The following is a 23,807-nucleotide window of genomic DNA, read 5'->3' on the forward strand; positions in this document are numbered from 1 at the left end:
AACTCCCATAGACGCTATTACTAAACACTCTCACAGCAGCGGTAACTTTTTTTATTGTAATTTGATGCAAAAGTAATAAAATACAAAGTATTAGTGTTATACATGTACATATATTAAAAAAAAAATGAAAATACAAAAAACGTTGCAGGTTTTACGATATTGATGACCGTTAGAATGTGTCATCACAGTCTGTGAAAAGGGTCTATATTTTGCAGAATGTCGGTATCAATCATATTGATGGGGCCCTATTGACTTCCACAGTGTCGGAAAGGTTATTTTGGAAATGTAATATGTTCCAGATTACAAGTTACCATATCTAAAATGTAATAAGTAGTGTAACTATTTCAATTACTTTATTGAAGTAATGTAACTGATTACATTTGATTACTTTTCTAATTTCCAGCACTGAAACGCCTTTTTATCCTTTGCCATGGTGGCTCTCAGACAGGTTGTAGCCTAAAGCTTGGGTCTGCTTTTTACAGAAAGTATTCAGATGTAATGTTATTTGTAATCATTAACATTTTGTAATTTACAACTGTAATTTAATTACACTTTTTTTTTCTCAGTAACTAACTGATTACAGTTACATTTATTTTGCAATTAAATTACGTAACTCCATTACAAGTAACTAGTTAACTCCCCAACACTGGGCTTCCATTGTATGGGGGGGGGGGGGGGGGGGGGGGGGGAGCCTACTATGGTAGTCAATGGGGCCCATCAACCGTTAGGTTACTGACATTCTTAAAAATATCATCTTTTGTGTTCAACAGAAATAAGAAATGTATACAGCTTTGGAACGACTTGAGTAAACGATGATAGATTGTTTTGAGAAGGTAAACTTACTTTTCTTTTATACCACTTAACAATTTTGTAATAATATCAAATTAAAAGTTTTACTTTAAAGTTGACCAATATGGTATACATTCCATATAATAGTTTACAAAAGGCAGTACATTCGACAGCCGGCTAGTATTTCATATTTCAAAGACAACAATAGAAGTAAATATATTAGGCTACATTTTATTTAGCCTAACTGTAAATAACATGCAGATCAGTTCACACTTAAGTATGGTCTTCAAAGTATATACTATAAAAAATATATATATATTTTTTTAATTTTTTTAAAGTATGCTAAGGCTACTGAGTTTTCACAAGGTAATAAACAGTAAATGGACGGATAATTTTGCATAAAAGCACCGTGTTGTGATATAAACTCCACCTCTAGGTGTCGACAAAACTCCGGCTCTCTCACTCTTACCTTCACTGTTGTGACTGGAGGGAGTCCCCCAGTCCCGCTCACGTACTGCATCGCTGTAGACATCAGACAGGCTGTAGATGTCCCGTCCCGTCCCGTCTGCTGCAGTCTGCCTCAGCACCTTGCCTGCCCGACATGCCCTTGGATATTACCGGCCCTTCTCTTGCTATAAACTACTGTGGAAATATAGAAACCACTAAAGACTAACAGAGGACATCGGAGTAGGACGGAGTGTACCTGGATTCTTGACACTTTTACTCTGCGACTGATCTAAAGGATTTTTAGTCGGTATACTTTTTTGTTGTTGTACCGACTTTTCCCAAATCGACGTGTATGGATGTATCATGGCTACGTTTGCATGCAGGGTGCAGTTCTTAGATGATACTGATCCATTTAATAGCACAAATTTTCCAGAGCCGACCAGACCTCCACATTTCACATTCAGAGAGGATATTCCGCTCATCAATCAGATCGCTGGAGTTCACAGACTTCTGAAAGCACCACACAAGGTATGATTCCCCTAAAGCAAACATAGTTTTATTCACTCTATTTACATAACCGTTTATTAGAGGTATTTACACCTATTTTTGATGCAGTGCACTAATGTTATTGCAGTAATTCTGTAGGGCATCATGCAGTTATATGGCAAGCCTTTTTAACATTTATCCCCTAAAACTTCTAACTTGCAGCATCTATATTTATGCTAGTTCTTTTTTTTTTAATTAATAGTCAATCTACTCTAATAGTGACTAGTATGTTAATTTTATTATTTATTAGTTATCTGCTACTAATTTATTATATTTATTAGTATCTATTTATTAGACAATAAAATAAACCGGTATAATGTAAATATTAACTAGCTATTATGAGTAGTACTTTGTAAACAACCATTGTAACTAGTTAAGAAATGTTACTAGTTGCAATTTATGTAGATACAAATGTCTAATGAATAGATACTAACTGAAAGTATTAATATATAAATACACGTCTATTCAACAAGTACTTGGAATGGACACTAGTAACTATTTAATTATTTATATGTAACAAAAAAAATGCTAGTACTTAATGAATACTTACTAGTAAAACTGGTATTTAAAGTCTGAATTGAATAGTTGATATTTATTTTATATTATATTATATTATTTAACAATTCATTGACAAAAAATATAAAATGGTAATCAAAACTAAAGGATAGCTATTTGTCACTATTGTAATTTAGTGACTTAAAGTACTAATGTTCTAGTGACTAATTTGAATAGATACTAGTCACTGTTGGGTTTACTAGTATACTGTAAAAAGTGATAACCTGCGATTGTTACTTTAAATAGATCCTTTTTGTTGGTATAAATCGATGTGTTTTTGTTTATTCAGTGATGTTAATTAATCGTTTTGACTTGAATAAATATCATTTTAGATGTTACCATTTTTCAGTGTAATTAAAAATATGTAGCACTAACATAAAATCGATACTAATTAGTGTAAATGATTTAATGTTAAAATGGCTTGCCATAGGATTTAGCACTGGTAGGGAGAAGTGATATGATGTCAGGATACTTCAGTGCGTCTTGGTCCGCACTGCACCAAAGTGGTGTCCTGTGCACCCAGGGGTTGTTTATCATCAGAGCTTCTAAAACACATCTTTTCAGTCTGGAATAGTTGGTTACACTGTTCTATTCGAACTATTGTAGCTGCAATGTTTAGTAGCAATCATGAGTAATCAATTTTCTGATGTCATAATAGGAATGACAGGTAGCTGGTGTTGATATCGTGGATATTCACATCCTGTCTCTTCTCACAGCCTGTAATAAACCTCACCTCTAAATTACCCAGCTCTCCTTCATTACAGGCATGACCCAAAACAATCAAGGTTCTTCTCCAACTGTATAAGATATAATTGTTGTCTTAAACTTGGTTCATTTCCACCACATAAACAGTGTTATCCCTTAAGCAGGTTTTAGGAGTGCTGTTTTTGTGGTCTTAGTGGAATGCACGGCAGCTGAGGGCCATACTTGAGTGGACTGAATGCTCGAGCATGCCATCTCCACATACTCAGGAATCTTCAGCTGTCATTGGCAATGTCAGTGATGACCGTTCAGATAAAAAGGGTCGTCCAAGGGGCCGAACCTTCCTGTTTGGTGTAGCTTGTCCTATTGTTGTTTGTATAGAAACTTTACTGTTCTCTTGTGTACTTTGAGTTAAACTGTAGTTTCCAAACAGGTGAATGCCAACTCTGTGTTGCCATTTGTTGGTTTGCGAATGTTTACTAGTTAAAAGGTAATGTGACTCAGACTCACCCATTACCAGTCATCAATGGAACTTTTAAGAGCATCACAGCTGCTCCATGAGTGGACCATTTCTGTAATTTTGAAGTACTAACCTTTCCTAAACAAACATGCATGGAAGTATTTCTGCGACTCGCACTCAATCCCCATCATTTAGACGGTTCCGTAAGCCAATTGAATAAATGGTGAAACATTTTCAGCAGATGGATAAACAAGTCCAGATGCAAATTAGTTATTTGACTTTTGTTTTACAATTAGAATTTTGTTCTGCTTCATACTTTCGGATGGCTCTAATTACCTAATGTCTTCATAGACATATTTCCTGTGAACCATGTCTTTGACTGTTGATATTATAGTCCAAAAATGGGACACAATTCATACAGAATTATATTATTTGATTATTCTAAGCTCTATTAAGGGATGAATGCTGAACAAAACATCTTAAAGGTATAGTTCACCCAAAAATGAAAGTTAGCCCATGATTTACTCACGCTCAAGTCATCCTTGTTGTATATGACATTCTTCTTTCAGACGAATAAATTTGGAGTTATATTAAAAATGTCCTGGCTCTTCAAAGCTTTATAATGGCAGTGAATGGTTAGGTCGTTTTTGAAGTCCATAAAAGTGCATCTATCCAACATATAACTGCTCCACCCGGCTCCGGGGGGTTAATAAAGGCCTTCTGAAGTGAAGTGCCGCATTTGTGAAAGAAAAATATCCATATTTAAAACTGCGCTTCTGTGGTCATCAATAAGTCGACTTGCGTACCGCTGACCGCCGGAAGCTACCGTAGTTATTTTAGTCTATAATGTTTTAAATATGGATATTTTTCTTACACAAACGCACCACTTCGCTTCATCCGGCCTTTATTAACCCCCCGGAGCCGTGTGGGCTAGTTTTGAGTAGCAATTGGGCGGATTGTGTTGTGAAAACCTGGCAACCCTGGCGCACCCGTTTGATTTGAGTTCAAGAGGCTGTATTTCTGCTGGACAGGTCATCTTTCATTTTGATTATACATTTTTTTGGTTAATGTTTTCATGAAGCATGTCTCACTAGCACACGTAGCTGCCTAATATAGCTAACATAACATTACTTAGCATAAAGTTACGATGTTATACACTTAGCGAACCATTAGTAGAGATGATAAATACTCAATATGCTTAGCTCAAGTTGATCACTGTCGTGTTGAATTTCGCAAAATGTAACTTTAGATAACAAAATGCATGTGTAAAAGCTAGTACACCGCATCCAGGAACTTTTTTTAGAACTAAGTTAGCTTTAGCTACTTACGTTACCCTCTGTCTAAACTCTTTTACCATGTTCACCGGGAACTTTACCTGCACGTTTATTTCGGCCCTTGGTTTGTTTTTATATACTCTACCAATGTTTATGTTGATGTTTTTATCTTGTATCTGTGTGTGTCGTAGACACTGTGTTGTGTGTGTATTTTAAACTCTACCAGTATCGCTATTCTAGCTTGATAGTGAGTACTAAAAGACATCTTATTTGTTTATATTCATAATGATAAAGTTAGATTTTTTATTACATGTGATTCTGACATGATGTCACTACATGCACTTCTTCTCCGCTCGTCTGGGGTAAATAATGCGTCTTTCAGCAGAGCTGATCGTGGTCGGCGTAGCGCGTTCATGTGTTTTGGGGGCGTGGCTTTGGAAAGAGCCCAGAAGGGAGAAGGTGGAGTGAATGGAAATAATGAGCTGTCTTTAAAACAGTCGTGCGAGGTCTACAGACACTCAATTTTTATACTTCTGAGTACTTACATTTTAATTATGTATTGATATATAAAGAAAGTTTTAACAAATTTGGAAAAAAAGTTTTTTAACCAAATCCTACCTACCCTACCTTTAATATATAAACACAAAATGTTATATATACACTTTTCATTTGTAAAAATAAAAAAATTATAATAATCGCATTTTAAATCGCAATCGCAATTTTAACCAGAATTATCGCAATTAGATATTTTCCCCAAATCGTGCAGTCCTAGTTTGAACGGCCACAAAAGACCACCTAACGTTTGGTTTGAAGACGAAAAACGCACCAAGCGTCGTCTTCGGTGCATTCATATGTAAATTGCGCAAGCTTATTTTGTCCATTAGATCAAAAGATCTGAAAAGGCCCATACATTTACCCGCCCATATACCTCCCCTCGAAGAAATCAGGACAGAAATGGATGAAAGTGGACAAAAGAGACAAATTAAAACACCAAGTGTAAACGGTAATGTGTCTCCCTCGTCTACTACCGAATCCGATCGACCAACACGCATCTTAATACCAGGTGTAAACAGGGCCAATGATTCATAGGAGTATATATGGTTGTTTCTTTTATTATGATTTCTAAGTCGCTTCTATCCAGCAAGGGATGAATCCTGATCCTCAGGGGTTTACTCTGGTGCATCAGAAGGTTCCAGCTAATTTTAGAACTTTTTTAAAAAAATGTTCAGTTTAAAAGTGTTGGCAGCTTAGCAACATGGGATATGATTTAAACTCTTATTGAACAAATAGTTTGTTTTCCCAGATTTACTGCAATTAAGCAGTCAATATAAGGAACCACAGAGATCAAATAAAGCATCAGTGATGTAAAGAGCTGTATGGTGACCAGTGAGACTGAGAAAGTCAGAAACCGATAGAGAGGGAGGGAGGAAAGGGGATGTGATGAGCTGGCATGCTATTTAACATCACCCCGCCAATGAGCCAGTTGGATTCGTTCAGTTGAACACAGTCCATCTTTGTCTTGATTGTTATTTTCATTTACAGCAAAGAGTAACAGAGTGACATGTTTTATTATGTGCCCAGGGTGTCATACAGGGCTGTCGTAACTTATGTTGTTAGTCAAAAAGTGCATTAGTAGAGTAGTTTAAAGCTATCAGACAATTCCATCAAGAATTTGGAAATTGTTTCTAAAATGCCTAGGACATATTTGTCTTCATACTTGAATAAAATGAAGACTATTTATATGTAAGATATACAGACATGTTTTTAGCAGCATTATAAATTGTTTATCCAGGATGCAGTGAGAAACACGAACCATATGGCGTGACACTGTTGGAGTCGCTTTGTGTTGAAGGATTTTCTTGAAGAAGAATTGTGTTGAAGGCGAAATCAGTGTGTCCAACCAAATTATAGCGATATGGTGATACGTTCTGACCTTCCTGGATAGAATGTATTTTCAGATGGTTTAGTTATTTTGTTTCCAGATTGATTAGTCCTAGTTAAGGACGTACTCCATTTGTAAAACATCTGATCCAAATGTTACTTTATTGCAGAAGATTAAAACATCCACCAAACTGATAGAGTAATATAGAGCATATTCTTGCGCTTATTGTGAACAATTTATCATTGGATAATGTTAACCAACAGACAAATAGAGCTACTAATTCATTATTTTGGTGTGTAAAGCCCACTTTTCGTGATCAAATCAATTCTTGATGGATAAAATCAAGGCTCACCAGTCATTTTTTTTCCCCCTCATTGAATATATTTTACACTGAAATATGACGCATCCATGTTGGAAAAAAAAACAGTATATGCTGGATAGGTATGTTTTTGAAGCATGGGAGCTGGTTTGAGCTGGTTTGAGCTGGTTTGAGCTGGTTTAGGATGATCCTTAGCTGGAGCTAGTTTCTTAGGACAAGCACTTGACCATCTCAAACCACCTCAGGACCAGCATAAACCAGCTCAAACCAGCTGCCGTGCTTCAAAACACACCTAACATATGCAGTTTTTTTCAACAGGGATTACATAAGTAAAATTCTCTTTGCCTTTAAGATAATAATTTAAGGTACTTGTAATAGCCAGATTATGTTTCATTAAGTTAAATAACTGTAATGGGGACAGAAAATGTTTTAATAATCTGATGCAGTAAATAGACATTTATGTTTTATCTCTCTCACATATACACACACACGCACACACACATCTCGCACTACGCTTGATGGATGCGGGTCTTCACTGAGTTCCTTTTTTTTTCGGGAAGCCTTTTCTGTCTGCGCATGAATTTTGCCGAAATTACAGAGTCTGGTAATGAGAAGTTATGCTAAATGCTGTAAAATATAGGCTAGCCCTTCACATCTGCGGCTGAACTCTGGATTAGCCTTACACATTGTTATGCAGAGTTGAGGTTTTTGCAGGCCAGCGACTTTTCCTCTGTATTTTTTTTTCTTTTTCCGGCAGAGTCTGCAAATAAAGCTCCACGTTTCTCGTTGGCTTCGCACGCCTCTGAAACACGAGTGATTGCTGTTGTGGTCCCCATACATGTGACAAACCCTTCTTAACATGTTTGCTAATTGGGCGCTGCAGATTTAGAAGGCAGCCACAGACACTGTTATAATTTTAAAGTGGAAACAAACACAAAAATACTTATTGCTAACACACATCAAGTGGCCGAAGCATGTCAACGGGTGATTCATTTAGCCGCTGCACATTGTTATGTCATTTAATTACGCCTTTGATGTAGAACCAGACTTTCTGGAACATGCAGCTGTCGGTTTCACAGTTCACAGATTTAATAAAAGCAGTTTGGTTAATATGCTACATTGCAGTTAGGAGGATGTTGTTTTATATTTTATTCTCCATGACCTGAGGAGTTCAGTCAGGGTGACTGCGGCGACTGAAAAAGGGCAACTTTTCTGAATGAGAAATGTTTATTCCCTTCCTACACTGGCTAAAACGGAGCTCGGAGATGAAATTGAGGATGAAATTTTGTGTGTGGATTTGGAAAGCGATGCTAGTTCCCAGTGAACTCTTATTTTTAGGACATCCCCAGATCTGTGCTCGCTTGCCAGTGCTGTATTCTGTGGTTTGAAGAGGAAGGCCAGGCCCCGGCTTTCCGTCCTCTTGACCACAGGGTCACAGGGTCAGTAGCTGGGTGGGGAACCATCAGTTATACTGTTAATCCAGGAGCTCTGCGCTCAGATTAGCTGCTCTCCCAGACCCGCAGCCTTTGCTACTGCTCTAATCCTTCTGTACTACGGTTTAATCTGGAGCTTGTTTATTTAACCATACCTGTATATTTTGTATATTCACATATAGTTCCATGTATTAGGGTGAGTTTTTGGAATTTGGACCATTTTTTAAAGTCGCCTCAATTTCAAAAAGTGATCCAGATTTACTGAATGCATTTTGTGCATGTAAGTGTGATTCACATGACAGAACAGTCGCTTGCCCAATTTGCATTTTCTGTCTGGCAACTTGGATAAGATAAACTTGCAGATAAATTCTGACCCCCACCCCTGCTAACATAAGTTATTAATAGAGGTTTTTTTTTAATGACTGAATGTTTTGAAAAATACAAACCAGTCATTATTTATTTACTATGGCATAATTTTCAATTTAGTATGAATTTATGGCTGTCAGGGAGTTTCTGTAATTAATAGTATTAGTTAGTAAACTGTAAAATTTCTTTTAAAAACAAACAAACATTTGATGTAATTTTATACCCCTCCAAATAATTGAATTCAGGTGTTCCAGTCACTTCCATGGCATCGGGTGTATAAAATCAAGCACCTAGGCATGCAGACGCTTCTATAAACATTTGTGAAATAATGGATCATCAGAACCCAGTCGCTTGCCCAATTTGCATTTTCTGTGTGTGCCAACTTGCTAAACTTGCAGATCAATTTTTTTTTTTGAAAAATACAAACCAGTCATTATTTATTTATTTATTTACTATGGCATAATTTTCAAATGAATATGAATTTATGACTGTCTTGGAGTTTCTGTAATTAACAGTATAAGTTAGTAAACAGTAAAATTACTTTAAAAAAAGAAAACAAATTAACATTTGCTGTAATTTTAAAAAAGGCAAAAAAATAAAGTAAGATTTTTTACAAATTATATATTTATGTATGTATGTGTATGTGTATATATGCGTGTGTGTGTGTGTGTGTGTATGATACATATACATATATATATATATACAGAAACTATATATATCTATCTATATATATATATATATATATATATATATAAAATAAAATATTCTTAAAAATATTAAAATGTATATCTTTACATAAACCGTAAATAGTATACATTGAAAAACAAAATGTAATACAATTTCTTTATAAAGAAAACTCAACATTTGATGAGAAAATTTTAAAAGTATAATAAATGTATACATATTTAAAAAAAAAAAAAAATGTAATAGTAAACATTTAAACAAACATAAAAAAATAACATTTGACAAAAAAATGTAAAAAGTAAAGTATAATAATGTTTATCTCCCAAGTCTCTTCTTTTAGAAAAAGTTTCAGTTACTTTAGATAATCACATACATTCAAAAAATACTTTTCAGTAAAGCCATGCAGGATTTTTGGATTATGAGAAATTATGAGATGCAACTGAAATATGTATGCAAATAGTATCCATTTAAAAATAGAAATGTATGTTTATAAATATTAAATTATATCAATAAAAGTTAAATACTTTGAATTTTTTGGGCCACCCGCACAATACCTCTGAGCTCTGTATCTGGTTATATAAAAGAAACAAAATGCTAAGAACTAGGTCTGTTTTACTTGATTTGTACATTTATTTATTTCTTATTATTTTATTTCTTGTCATTACTGTGTGTTCCAGTCACAAGAGTGGTAAATGAGTGAAAATATTTTTTCAGATACAGTCACCCTCCTATTAAAGGGGCTGATGTCATTCTGAAGAAAGGCTGGCGAATCTCGCACCATTACTGTGAGCCTTATGAAACACTTGAAGAAGGGCACAGAGAGAGTGTGATTATAGAGCTGACATGACGAAGAGCATTGAAGGGTGACTGTCTCCCAAGAAACACCAGTACATTACGGTTAAAGCTGGCCCTCACCTCCTCACCTTCTGTTGACAGTAATGCAAGGCACCTGGCAGTCAGCTCAGCGGCAGAGCGGAATGCTGTTAGCTGCTGCCGTCTGATTGATCCACGGTACAGCTGACATGAAAGCGCATGGAACGGAGCCCACTGCTGGAACTCCAGCGTCGACCGAAGCGAAGCACGCTGGAGGCCGCATCCGTCTGATGGTTATCAGTGTCCCTGACTCGCTCCCGGCCGGGTGACTAATCTGAGTACCTGCACTGGGTCTCTTGCAATGAAATATCTGGGTCAACATGAGAAAGATGGAGCACAGCTGGAGACCACGGAAAGGAGGAAAAAATTAACCAAAAATATTTTTTCCCCGCTCAATTACCCTGCCAAGTTCTTAGGAAGCAATCTACTTTCTGCCTCTTGAAGTTGTAAATACATTACAACTCTTGAGCCAAGACAAGGGAGTTCTGGCTCGAGAACGAAGTGCAACACTTTAGTTTAAGGGTCTAACATAAGGGTCTTATAACAACATAATGGGCTATATATAATGTTTGCCTGAGGATTTATATCCAGCAGTATCAGGCACTTTAATGTTTGCAATGTTTTAAAAGGAAGAGTTTAGTCTTGGATCAAAGTCGGAGTTATTTTAAGCTAACAGAGTCTGAAGTTATGAGATGATTCAGGATCAGTTCTTGTTACTTCAGGAAGAATAAAAGTAGCTAAAGTTTACTCAGAAATGAACATTTATTTACTCACCCTCTTGTTCTAAACAAAACAAAAAAACAGTTTGAAGAATGTTGAGATCCAAATAACATTGGACCCCATTGACTTTCATTGTTTTGACAAAAAATCACACAGGTTTTTGAACGATGAGTAAAAAATGACATAATTTTCATTTTTGGGTAAACTCATAAATTCATACAGGTTCACAGCTATCCCTTTAAGACAGCAAGTGATAAACCTTTGATATCTCCTCTGTTAATCTTCTTTTCTGTTTTTTCCTCAACTTGCCGTGACAAACAACAGAACTGTGCAAAAAAAAAAAATTATCAGTATCTGGGTTTCTGTTTTCATCGCCTTGCCCTAAATACCTCCGCCCACCCCACACTGAGATCTAATTGGCCCAAAATCCATTTCACAGCTGTATATTGAACGTTAAACAGCTGTGATATTGGTTTTTCGTACAGTTTATAGAAATTTAATTTTTTGCATTCAAAAAAATTACAATTGAATTTAATAATTTGTCATGTGGTGTAACCGAAAAATAACATTTTCCTTACTCCTTAAATACATTTGAGTTTTACACATATTAATCTTTTTTTTTATTTTACAAATATCATTCATTATTATTTCTTAAATATCCTTTATTTTTTTGAGGGCATGTACCAAATGACGTGTCAAAGTAATTTAAGGTTTACAATAATATAAGGTTTTCTTTTGAAGATTTTGGTACTTTTTGAGGCTTTTTTTCATTATATAATATCATAATATTGTATAATATAATTTGACTTCATGCCCTCTTCATGCTACAAATGGATTTTTAAATGGATTGAGAATGAGTGGAATGTTTTTCTTTTTTTTGGCATTATTTCTTTCACATCATATCACACCCCATGCACCTATACATCTACCAGATCTGTGTGCCCTAAATATAGTCTGACTGGATTGCGTGTCTGGATTCCCTGTGAGCTTCAGATCTGGGCTGTAATCTTGTGTAGCACTCTTTCTATCTTAAGGACGTGTTAAATTAAACTCTCTCTATTTGTAACCGCCCTCATCCTTAATTTCCTTCAAGTCCCCTGACCTATATCATGCCTCACTGAGCTTGTTGTCAGTAGAAAGGTTGGGCTTTCTTTCAGGGGTTTATAGGAAATGTCGGCTCTTGAGGTAAAGATGAGGCAGTGTAGTTATCGTTGCCATGGTTGACCACATGTTGTGTGTCGTTTCTCCAGCTTGACATGATGTTTGGGCCCCACCAGCTCTCTGAAATGTATTGAGTGGCCGTGGGATCAAAGCTTTTCAACCCTTAATGCCTTTACCAGTTACAGTAGCATCATCTCTGTTCAATCCACTTTTAATTGAATTACTGTCATTTGTGGCATTTGAATGACAGAGCCTGTTAATGGATAATCTGAAAACCAGTCAAGGTTAGGACACATTGTAATGTAATGTTTTCTGTAATGACTTACAATATACGCTGAAATATACGTGTAGAAAAATGTTCACTGTAAAGAAACCGCAAGTAACACATTGAATTAAACCTGACATTTTGAAGTAGAAACACTGAAATAATAGCTTTAGTTCTGGCAGGTCACGTTAGTCAAGACTGTCAGCTGATCACGTCTACCTATAGGAATACGATGCCTATCACAGCATATATATATATATATATATATATATATATATATATATATATATATATATATATATATATATATATATATATATATATATATATATATATATGCTCCTTCAGTACCATCAGCAGCTATCGTGTTTCTCCGGAGATAATTTCCCTCCTCCATCCCCAGCTCCTCTCGTCAGTCAGGATTTGGCATTCTGATTCCCTCTGAATCAGACTAAATTCCCGAATTATGTTGTGCATTTTAATATTTACATTAATGATATCTGCAATACACTGTTGGTTCTGTTTACCCTAGGGGGTTTTATCGCTGCTCTCCCTGTTCTTATCCATGCTAGGCTGCATGGATGCACAGGGAGTTCTTGCCCAGAACAGAACCATACCGCCAATCCAAACTATATGCTAATTGTCATTCATCTTTGACGATAGTGGTCCTGACAGAAATGGTGTTTTCTTGTAAAACATACTCCAATAATCTTTGTTTTATTTGCAAATTAGGAAAATCTTTTGACTTATTTTTACTATGTATCCCATGTTCACAAATTGGTTATGATGGTTGAGTTTTTGTCCAACTGGAGCTGCCGTCAAAAAGGGACACCCTGAACATTTTCCTAGAACAAATTTTGTCCCTGGTTCCATTCATTTTACTGGCAAATTTGTGCCCAGAAACTGACTAGACAGTAAGCGAGTAGGTCTATTTTCCTATATGTATATTTATAGTTTTGATTCTTTAAGCGGCAAGCTGTAATTAGTGTACTGATGGTGTTTAGCTGTTAGACAGTTTGCATGATAAAGCATTCTTGGAAAAGTAGTGCCCTTAAAGCTACACTGTGTGATATTTTCCCCCATCTAGTGGTGAAAAGGTATATGACCATCCAGTGAATTTTAGTTTCTGTTCCTCTCAATTCCGATTTCGTTTCAACTCCTACGGTGGCCGATTTAGTCCAAGATTAACATGGCTTCCAGTTCGACCTCGTCCACATTCGACACGGTGCCTGTGGGATATTCTGTGCGCAGTGGGATGGTTGGAACTCAACTGGCCTAATTATTCGGCTAGAAAGAACTGCAGCTAATCCAGAGTGAACTTTGATGATAGTAATGTTTATTCAGTCATCCAATTGCAAGGCATAAACAGGTTTGCGTGGATATGTACATAAATGTGGTTTCTGTGAGAGAACAAATAAGGATGGTAAATATACATACACAGTTAAGAACTGTATAACTACACTTATAAGTTACATTTGTATAATGTAACCGTAAACCAGAGCTTATTGTACCATATATAGGCGCCAGTGTTGTGCCAGTTCACAGCTTTTCTGAACTAGTTCAAGTTCAGTTCATACATGCTCAAAGTGAACAGTTCACGTTCAAAGTTCACAATTTTAATTCTGAACTAGTTCAAAGTTCAGTTCATTTTACTTTTTTCGTGAGATATTCAAATAAATACTTTTTTTCACACTACGAGCTAGAAATCACTATACGTTCCTTGAAGCTGCTCATTGTAGACATTTGCTCATGACACTGCAATTGTCGGTGTCCGTCTCCGTGCCATCACTTCCACTAGCCATTTTTTTTTAAAATTGCAGCGCTTTCTCTCACTCTCGTCTTTGGTCTGTCTCTCTCTCTCTCTCTCGCTCCTCTAGCCCTCCGCGCTCTCGTCGTTGCCTGCTACGCGGCGTTGCTATGCCTACCCCGCTCTGCTGCAATTCATCACGGGTAACGTTGTGCGGAAGCCAGTATGCTATTCAACTATTCTCAGCCGGACACTACGTTGCCCGCAATGCATTGCGCACACAATGTCAAAACCATTTCTGTCTGGTGATACATGATTTAAGCGGCACCAGCGAGAATACAGGAGGGAGTAACTTTCTCTCGTTGCGTTTCAAAAGAGAAAACAGATGTCACTCAGTTTTCAATGGAAAACAAATTCCAACGTTCATTTACAGTGATGTCTGCCGTTCATGACACATAATGTGAACTAATTCACGTTCAAGTTCTTTATTAAAAAATGTGTTGCGTTCAGTTCAACGTTCACGAAAAAATGAGCGTGTTCAATGAACGCGTTCTTTTGAACTCGTTCACGCACAACACTGATAGGCGCTAAAGGCAGCTGCATTAAAAGGAGCGGAGCTGCCGCTGCTAACAAGCGGTGTCCGGTTACAAAAGTGTGTGCGCCGCTTTAACGTTAGCACTGCAGTGCGCTCTGTATAACAATTGTAAATATGCCGATCAGACCTGATACATATTTCCAACAACATACATTACAAGCAAATATTTTCTATAAACGAATAAACATTGTTGATAACAAAATAACTGAATGATTATTCAAATAGGTGAGCATTATGCTATTGTATGTTGACACAAAAATACTTCTGAGGTGACATCAACTGAATTACGCGATGACACACTCTGAAACACATCTACAATGACAATAACTATTATTACTTACGGAGTTATTAACGCACAGAAATACCACACAAGGAAAAACAGACTTTTGAGGAATAAACAAGCCAGGAAAACTCTCTGTTACTGGACGCTGCTGAGATGAAAACTCTCTGCGCATGCACCAGACAAGTCTGAACAAGTTGACGCGCACATGCGCGAGGCAGAGAATTTTGTACAGTGCCATCGAGTATTAAAACCGGTTAAAACGCGAAAAGCGAAGCTTGAATTTACGGGTATGTCCCTCTTTGGCTAATGTACTTTCAAGATGGAGGGGCAACATGGCGACCACCGTTAGATCCCATTACCTTATGTATTTTCAATGGCATATTATAAACTTACGAGAATACTTTATTACTTGAAAGAAGTAAATATACATTAATGAGCACATATATTTTTGAAAGAACTAAGTGTTTTTAGCTAAGAATAGACTAAAAAAGTTACACAGTGTAGCTTTAAGTTTCTCAAAACAGCACTGCCTCTTTAGCCATACGCATTAAGATTAAGACCATTGTGGTGATTGCATCACATCATCTTTTGAGCGTCCCGCCATGAGCGTTGTCAAGTTAGACTTTTCAAAAACGCGCCTTTAAAGGGATAGTTCACCCAAAAACGAAAATTTTATGTTTTTTCTGCTTACCCCTAAGGCATCCAAGATGTAGGTGTCTTCGTTTCTTCAACTTCAAATTAAACCCTGCGGCTCGTGACGACACATTGATGTCTTAAGACACGAAACAATCGGTTTCTGAGAGAAATCGAGCGGTATTTATGCAAATTTCACCTCATATCAGACGAACGCTTCAGCTCTGCAGACTGCCATCACTTCCCGTGTGTGAGGTCAAAATTCTGGCCGGGTCATAGATATATACATAGATACCTCATTAGTGCCTGCGTGGATCATGGCGTGGATCGCTCGAATGAGGTATCTATGTATATATCTATGACTCGGCCAGAATTTTGGAGTTAAAACGGTTGGAGTTAAAAATCTTCATTTGTGTTCTACTGAAGAAACGAAGACACCTACATCTTGGATGCCTTAGGGGTAAGCAGAAAAACATATTTTTTTTTGTTTTTGGGTGTACTATCCCTTTAACATCATGTTTTGCTTCGTCAAGAACATGTCCGATCAGGTTCAGTTTAACCTGAAACTAATTATACAGAGCCTCCTTAAGACGATTAGTGGACTAGCCATTTAGAAATCGCAATGAACAATCAGTTTAAAAATATGGCATTATGGACATCCCTAATATTCATATGGGAGGGAAAGTAAATTTTCAACTCAGGTCAGGTAAAAAAAAAAAAAAGCCCAGACATCCTGTAAAAACACTTTCAAATGTAATATTTAAAAAAAAAAAAACTTTAAATATTTTAATTTTTACAGTTTTAAATCTTTTTAATTTTTAAATCTGATTATATAGTTATAATATTTGATTCTGAAGTACACTGTTAAAAATTATATGACAATCAAGTTATGACAACATGTTTTTACATTGCTTTAACTCATTAAAATAAGTTAAGCAATTTTTTTACTTTTAAAAAAAAAGTTATACTCGATTCATCTCTTTTTTTAAAAAGCCAGTTTAATGTCAATTAAGTTGGAATGACTTAAACATCCAAGTTGATTGAACTTAATTTAAGGCAGCAACTTTTTCTTTTACAGTGTAGGATGTTTTGAATATTGTGTATATCGGCTCCTAGAACAATTTAAAAAAATTTCAGCAAATCTCTCTAGTTTGCAGCCCTTTTCCCTTTTTGTATACAGGCGTTCTCCTCCTCCTTCAATAGTTATATGTTGACATTAATTCTGGTTAAATTCGCAAGCACAGAATACAAGAAAGCTCTGACAGTGTGAATGGACAAATCCCAATATTCCAGAACAGTTACCGGAACGACTTTTCTGGAATCTCTGTGTAAAAGAGGCTTAAGGTTTCTAGCTGCCACACCTAATGGTGTTGACTGGTGTGTAATTCGCAGTAGACATGCAGTCAAAGGTGTTGGGAGGTAGAGAAGAGCGGTAATCCTGTTACCAGGCCACTTGCAATCTGCTCGAAAGTCTGTTGTCTTTATCTCAGTGCTGCCCAACTTAGATTGAGGAAGTAACAGAGACGGTGGCTTTATTAAAAACACAGCCCAAAACTCTGGGCTGGATTAATCGTTTCAGAGGTTATAGTTATTTCCCGACAGAGTCAGGTTTGGGCAAGGTGCTCCGTGCTACTCCAAGGGTAGCATGTACAATATAAATGGGTCAATGACATGATGCTGATTGTTTCTGCAGATTTATTAATTTATTCAAAAATACATTTAAAATACTATATATATATATATATATATATATATATATATATATATATATATATATATATATATATATATATGAATACACCTCAATAATGAACATGTTTTTAATTCGATTTTTGGGTGAACCTTTAAGTATGATACCAATAGAGTTAACTATGACATTTTTACCTTCCCAAAAATTGAGTATTTTAATCTAAGTCTGTCATTAAGTACTCACCCTCATGTCGTTCCAAACCTGTAAGACCTTCATTCATCTTCGGAACACAAATGTAGATATTTTTTATGAAATCTGAGAGCTCTCTGACCACTCCATTTAATTAATGAGGCTTTCAAGGCATACCTGTCAAGTTTTGGATTTGAAAATAAGGGAAATTTTTCGGCGCCCACCGCAAGCAGTCCCACCACCCCAACCAAGCTCCAGTATCCCTTACATTTTAAGACAGGTGTTATAGCCCAAATGAAAACACAAAAGGGTATATATGATGAGCATTTATTTAAAGGCTTATTTGCATATTTTCTGTTCATTTAAAATTGCTTGTCTTTAGATTTTATTTTCATTCCACACATTGTTTTCATTTCATATTGCTTTTCTTTTACAGTTTTTCTTTTCTTTTCATTTCACACAACTTTTCTTTACTCTTTTAGTGAGTTATTGTACACATTTGTTGCAGACTTTGCATTCTTTAAGACTGTTTTGGAAGGAGTGTATTTGTGGGCTGGGCCAGAGTGGTTCATTTTACATGAGAGTAGAGCACAAACAGTTCTGTTGTCTAATGTCATCCTATTCTCTGTAACAATCTTTCGTACCATGCTAAATACCCTTTCTGAACTTGCATTGCTATGGGCAGGGCTCGACATGAACGCTTGTACGACGGGACAAGTGGATTTTTTGAAGGGGCAAGTGAAAAATAATTTTACTTGCCCAACAGAGAAGTATCCTGAGTAAAATGTCAAAACAAAAAAATAACCAGGGAATCACCAAATTGCAATAATGATTCTGCATTCAGTTAGTGTAAGTGGCGATCGATAGTGGATAATAATATAAAACGAACTGACAACAATGTTGAGCTGTTGAGGCTCGCGCAGCCTCTCGAAGAGAAAATCGAAAACAAATGAGCGGCGCTCACACACAGAAACTCAGTTAACATACACGGTTAAAATGGTGTAGTTATTATATTTATAACATATGATACAGTTAAGCAACATTACACTAACAAGAGTGTTGTTTTCCAGAATACCATCACGACTGGAAATGACACTGATTTCATACGCCAGTTCCATAAACAATTAATTAACATTAAGTCACTTACATTTTATAATTTTTTTTTTGTCTGTTTTGGCAGGAGAGCCTTAATCCGTCTCTATCGTTACGTCCATCATCCGTCTCTGTTTTGTTTTTTTCCCGCGTTGTCACTCGTCATCTGACCTCAGTCACACACTAGCCTCGCGACAACTGGCACCTATACTGTAGGCTACTGCAGATGCCAGTTATCGCGAGGCTAGTTACAGAGCTCAGATTGGAAATGTTTTTTTACTCCGGTATTATTGTTTTTTAATAACGCAGGTTAAAATACGGGAGATTTACAGGAAAATACTAATACGGGAGGACGGCGGGAAAGAAGGGTAAAATACGGGACTTTCCCGGCCAAAACGGGATACTTGACAGGTATGTTTCAAGGCAGAGAAAGGTAGTAAAGAGATTGTTAAAATAGTCCATGTGACTCCAGTGGTTTAACCTTAATTTTATGAAGCGACAAAGAATACTTTTTGTGCGCAAAAAACAAACAAAAATAATGACTTTATTCAACAATTTCTTCACGTCTGTGTCAGTCTCCTTCACTAAAGTGTTAATTAAATTGCTGTCTATGGAGGGGTCAGAGAGCTCTCGGATTTCATCAAATATATATTCATTTGTGTTCCGAAGATGAACAAAGGTCTTACGGGTTGGGAACGATATGAGGATGAGTAATCAGAATTTCATTTGTAGGTGAACTAAACCTTGAAGAAGAAATGTTTTAAATGAAAACCTTATATTTATAAAAAGGAAAAAAAGGGAAAAAAAGACTTTGTCTACCAAATCATGTGGTGCAACCAACATGGAGAAAATACAGGAAATGACCCTCATGACTTCAAGTCAATGCCAGCAAGTCTCTTAAATAATCTGATGTTTTGACAAGGCAATGTCATGTGCGACTCCCCCAATAAGTAACGGTATTGGTTACACTTTACAATAAGGTCTCATTTGTTAACATTAATGTATTAACTAACATGAACTAACTATGAGCAGTACATTTGTTATAGTATGTATTAATCTTTGTTATTGTTAGTTAATAAAAATCCAGTTTGTTCATGCTTGTTCACAGTGCATTAACGAATGAATACAACATTTGATTTTAATAATGTATTAGTAAATGCTGACATTAACATTAACTAAGATTAATAAACTCTGTAGAGGTATTGTTCATTCTTAATTCATGTTAAGTAGTTAACCAATGTCAACTAATGAAAACATATTGTAAAGTGTTATCATAATACTTTATATATATTTATATAATTTATATTATATTTAACATATACATAAATATATATTTTTTCTTAAATATATACATGCGTGTGTGTATTTATATATACATACTAATTATACACAGTATACACACATATATTATGCAAACACAAACTTTTATTTTGGATGCAATTAATCACGATTAATTGATTGCTCAGTACACAAAAAAATACTGTTTATCCTTAAAAGAAATCTTTAAAAAAAATTCTCAAAATATAGATTTTTATTACGTTTACAATGTTTACACACTGCATGAGGCATTAAACGTAAACTTTCTTGAAAATGATATAAAAGTTTGTTAATACAAAGAATTCATTCTTAGAACTTGGCATATGTGTTTAAATTAAATTTAGCGATTTTTATTTTATTTTTTTATTTTAATTTTTTTTTAATCATAAATACTCTATTTTGGCATTGACCCAAATTGTATCCCAAACCCCATTTAGGCTTGACACTTAGAAATTTAATTAAATAGACATGCTAACTAGGCCTGTCGCGATTGGTCGATACAATAGACTGCGTCGACGCTGTTAATTAGTCGACGTCAGTATTTTTAGGCGACTGGGTAAGTTGGGTACGATATGAAATTGTATTAGTACCAGTACTTTAAAAATGACAGCACTCTAATAAGAGCAGTATTTCTTAACGTGCGTTGATGTGTGACAGCAGGAGTGCGGACGTGTGTGTGAGCTCTGCTTCCACCGTTCAGTAAACAATGGAAGCAGAACAGTCAAATATACGAGCAGCTCAGTAAAAAGAAACCAACAGAAAAGTGCGGTGCGGCTGGGACGTGCTCGTGCGCGCTTCAGGTCTGACGATACAGATCCACTTTTGCGGCACGACTGAAGCGTGGTGTTGTGACGCTTCCCCTCACGCGACAGAAGTGTTGCACGGACAAGTGGATCAGCACCCAGGGTGCTGATTCACTTGTCCGTGCAACACTTCTGTCGCGCCGCACTCCACTTTATTCCTATGGGTGACGTCAAGCGACTTTAACGCGCACGCAAAGCATTCCGGGAAGGCGGCGCTGCATTTGAAGAAATGCCGCGCGTCAAAAAAGCTGGCCGAAGCTCAACTTTATGCAAATGAATCCGTTGAACGCGACGCGACTATCCAATAGAAGTAGAGCACATGGAGACGGAGGGAAGTCTCTTGCCAGTCCTTTGTTTTTCATTCCCCGCTGGCTCAAACACACACCCATAGCGGTAAACTTGAGGAACGCCCATCAACATACACATGAGGGGAAGCGTCACAACACCACGCTTCAGTCGTGCCGCAAAAGTGGATCTGTATCGTCAGACCTGAAGCGCGCGCAGCAGCGCACACGCCCTTCACTCAGACAGATTGCGACGCCAGTTTCGCGGATTATTGGGTTTGAATGGTAAAAAATATGTAAAAATGCCCGTCCTGGCGAGTATTTGGGTAAACGCAGTCGGATATGTCTTTAGTGAACATATAATGAGAAATCGGGTGTTACAATGAATTTGGTCCGTGCAGCTCTTAAAGGGCCGGACCTAATATTCTGTGTGAAGCAGGGCAGGAACATGCTGGCCAAGTGAGTTTTTAGGGGTTTTTAATGATAAAACAATGAATAGTAAGTTCTGTCATATTATTCAATTACTTTTACTGTTTTTTGCCATGGTATCGATTCAGTATCTGTATTGAGGTATTTTAGTCTGGTATCGTATCGAAGTCATAATTTTGGTATCGTGACAACACTATTCTATATAAAAAGTATTTGCTGATATTCTCTTTTTTTTGTTATGTTGGTTTACAAATTTGTACCTTTTTACATTTTTACTCTTTTAGTTTTACATTTTGTCAAGGGCTTGTTTACATTTATACTTTTTTTTTTGTACACTACTGAATGCCAACGTTGCAAGTTAAAGTAAATTTTTTAAAGTCAAATTGTTGAAAATGATTGTGATAAATTAGTCGATAGATTAATGGATATAAAAATAGTCGTGAGTGGCAGCCCTAATGCTAACTCTTAGCGCGTCGTACTCCTCAAGTACCTTTATGGTCATTTTTGCTAAAATTTTCCAACTTGCCCAAGCATGTGTTTTCATATATTGACGCAAATGAAATCAGTATGATTGCAAAGATCTTACAGGTGGGGACAGAGACTTTCAGCAAAGACCCCTTTGGTATTCTAGACATGCTGGCAAAAGTAAACTCCACTTGGTACCAGCGCGTGAAGGATATTCTTACCTTTCCCTGGGGCTGGATGTGTCTTGGTAAGCCAGGCAGGGGCTTAAAGGCCTGATCTGGGGGGAGTCAACTGGGAACAGTGCGTGTAATTAGCATGTTTAGAGTCACGGGTGACCCTGCTCACACGTTGATTGACAGTTCACGCTGCTGCCCGGCAACAGCCCCCTGGGAGGTTTCAAATCCCATCGCTGGGCTGTAATTGAGTGTCAACAAACAGGCAGGCCTCCAACGGAGCAGATCTCTCTGCTGCATATCTCCAAATGGTGTGGATGGGCTTCTCACAACACTTCTATAAATCAGATCGCCAGAATGCTTTGAATAAGAGTGCGTTAAAGTTATGACAAGTCCTCAGTTGAGATATAAAAATTAATCTGACACATTTTGAAATAATGTTCTGCCCATTAATGAAGGTAGCGCAGAAAGATGACAGCATAATGACTTTAAGCACTTCTAAGCTTTAACGACACCCAGTGTTTTACAGGATCTGTGTCAAAGAGCTGATGTTAAGTTGAAATATGAACCATAGCATGAAAGGACCTCTTCAGTGTGGTTTGTCACAGTTTATGAAGCTGTGTGATATTATGATTAAAAAAATGATGGCGCATTCCTGTGAAGCACATAGCTGACATGTCAAGGCTTAGCGTGATGATAGCCTGATGTCATGCATATCAAATGCATCGGTATTACCGATGGTTTACTTGAATATGTTTTTATCATTGCACTTGGATGTAATGTTGTTTAATCATAGTTATATATTTAAAGAAGGAACTTTGATACTTGTTGCATATGAATATATCCTTTAATCTATCTTTTTCATTTTGTTTCTCTCTCAGCTCGATGACTGTGCTTTACAGTTATCTCATAATGGCAGTTATCTGGACTTGGAATCCACCTTGGCCGAGCAGAGAGATGAACTTGAAGGCTTTCCGGAGGAGGGAGGGTAAGCAACGGCGGACAAATTGAAATTGTTATTATTTACATACATTAATGTTGTTTAATACAAACCATTGTTTTGAAGTGGCTCTTTTCAGTGAACCTGTTGATCCAGTTCACAAATCAAACTGAATGATTCATTCATCCGTGCATTTTTGTCACTTTTGGAGATTAACTTCTTGTATGGCAAAAACTATATATATATATTTTTTGTTCCACTGAGGAAAGTCATACAGATTGTTCACTGATCCAGTTGCATTTTTCTCAAGTTAATAGCCCAATGGAGGAAACACTTATCAGTGAATAATGACTTAAATACAATTTTAAGGTAGGGACACACCAAACCGTGGCCAAAGAACTAGTGCTGATAAAAGCCGACTGTGTTGTCACCTCGTGTAGGCTCACCAATTGGCCCCAAAAAAGGCAACGTTGTCCGACTAGAGCCAACGGTTCGGAACACACCAGAAAAACCAAGTTGGCAAATGCTCAAAAATGGCCCGACATTGCCTGGCGGCCAATCTTTGGCTTGTTGTGTCCCTGGCTTTCCCTCGAATAAAAGTGTAAAACTTGATCTAAAAAAAATTATTAAATCAATTGATGGTGGTAACACCGACATTTTTAGAGGCAGTAAATATAAACTCTCTTGAAAA

General features: G+C 36.7%; 1 protein-coding gene across 3 annotated transcripts in view; it reads left to right on the forward strand.

Annotated features, from left to right (window-relative positions):
• Positions 1–1,287: 1,287 nt before the first annotated feature.
• The window catches only part of fhod3b (formin homology 2 domain containing 3b), a 250,841-nt gene continuing 228,321 nt past the window's right edge, over positions 1,288–23,807 (forward strand). For all 3 annotated transcript variants that reach the window (XM_079837560.1, XM_079837561.1, XM_079837562.1), the window contains exons 1-2: positions 1,288–1,764; positions 23,058–23,164. In XM_079837560.1, coding sequence (XP_079693686.1) covers positions 1,600–1,764; positions 23,058–23,164 — 272 coding nt within the window. In that variant the 5' untranslated portion in view covers positions 1,288–1,599. The remainder of the gene's footprint in view (positions 1,765–23,057; positions 23,165–23,807) is intronic.

The sequence above is a fragment of the Gobio gobio genome, assembly GCF_949357685.1.
Source record: "Gobio gobio genome assembly, chromosome: 15".
Classification (NCBI taxonomy): domain Eukaryota; kingdom Metazoa; phylum Chordata; class Actinopteri; order Cypriniformes; family Gobionidae; genus Gobio; species Gobio gobio.